Source organism: Eurypyga helias, unplaced genomic scaffold (genome assembly GCF_000690775.1).
Source record: "Eurypyga helias isolate BGI_N326 unplaced genomic scaffold, ASM69077v1 scaffold24079, whole genome shotgun sequence".
Lineage (NCBI taxonomy): Eukaryota > Metazoa > Chordata > Aves > Eurypygiformes > Eurypygidae > Eurypyga > Eurypyga helias.
In genome coordinates, this window is record NW_010270422.1 from 1 (window position 1) to 247 (window position 247).

At 68.0% G+C, this 247-nt stretch overlaps 1 protein-coding gene across 1 annotated transcript in view; it reads right to left on the reverse strand.

The window, feature by feature from the left end:
- Positions 1-42: 42 nt before the first annotated feature.
- Positions 43-247, reverse strand: part of LOC104514695 (proto-oncogene tyrosine-protein kinase Src-like) — a gene marked incomplete at both ends in the record, with an annotated part of 1176 nt that continues 971 nt past the window's right edge. Inside the window, 2 exon segments of the mRNA XM_010158445.1 lie at positions 43-139; positions 141-209. Coding sequence (XP_010156747.1) covers positions 43-139; positions 141-209 — 166 coding nt within the window.

The window sequence follows — 247 nt, forward strand, 5'->3', positions numbered from 1 at the left end:
CCGGGCACGCTGCCGGCAGCCCGAGGAGCGCCGGGCACGCACCTTGCCGAGCGGTGTACTCGTTGTCCTCGATGAGGCGCGCCAGGCCGAAGTCGGCGATCTTGCACACCAGGTTGTCTCCCACCAGGATGTTGGCGGCGCATGTTGGCTGCCCGGAGGTCCCGGTGGACGTAGTTCATCCTCTCCACGTAGGCCATGCCGGAGGCAATCTGTGGGGAGCAGCACATGGGGCACCGAGCTGGTGGGG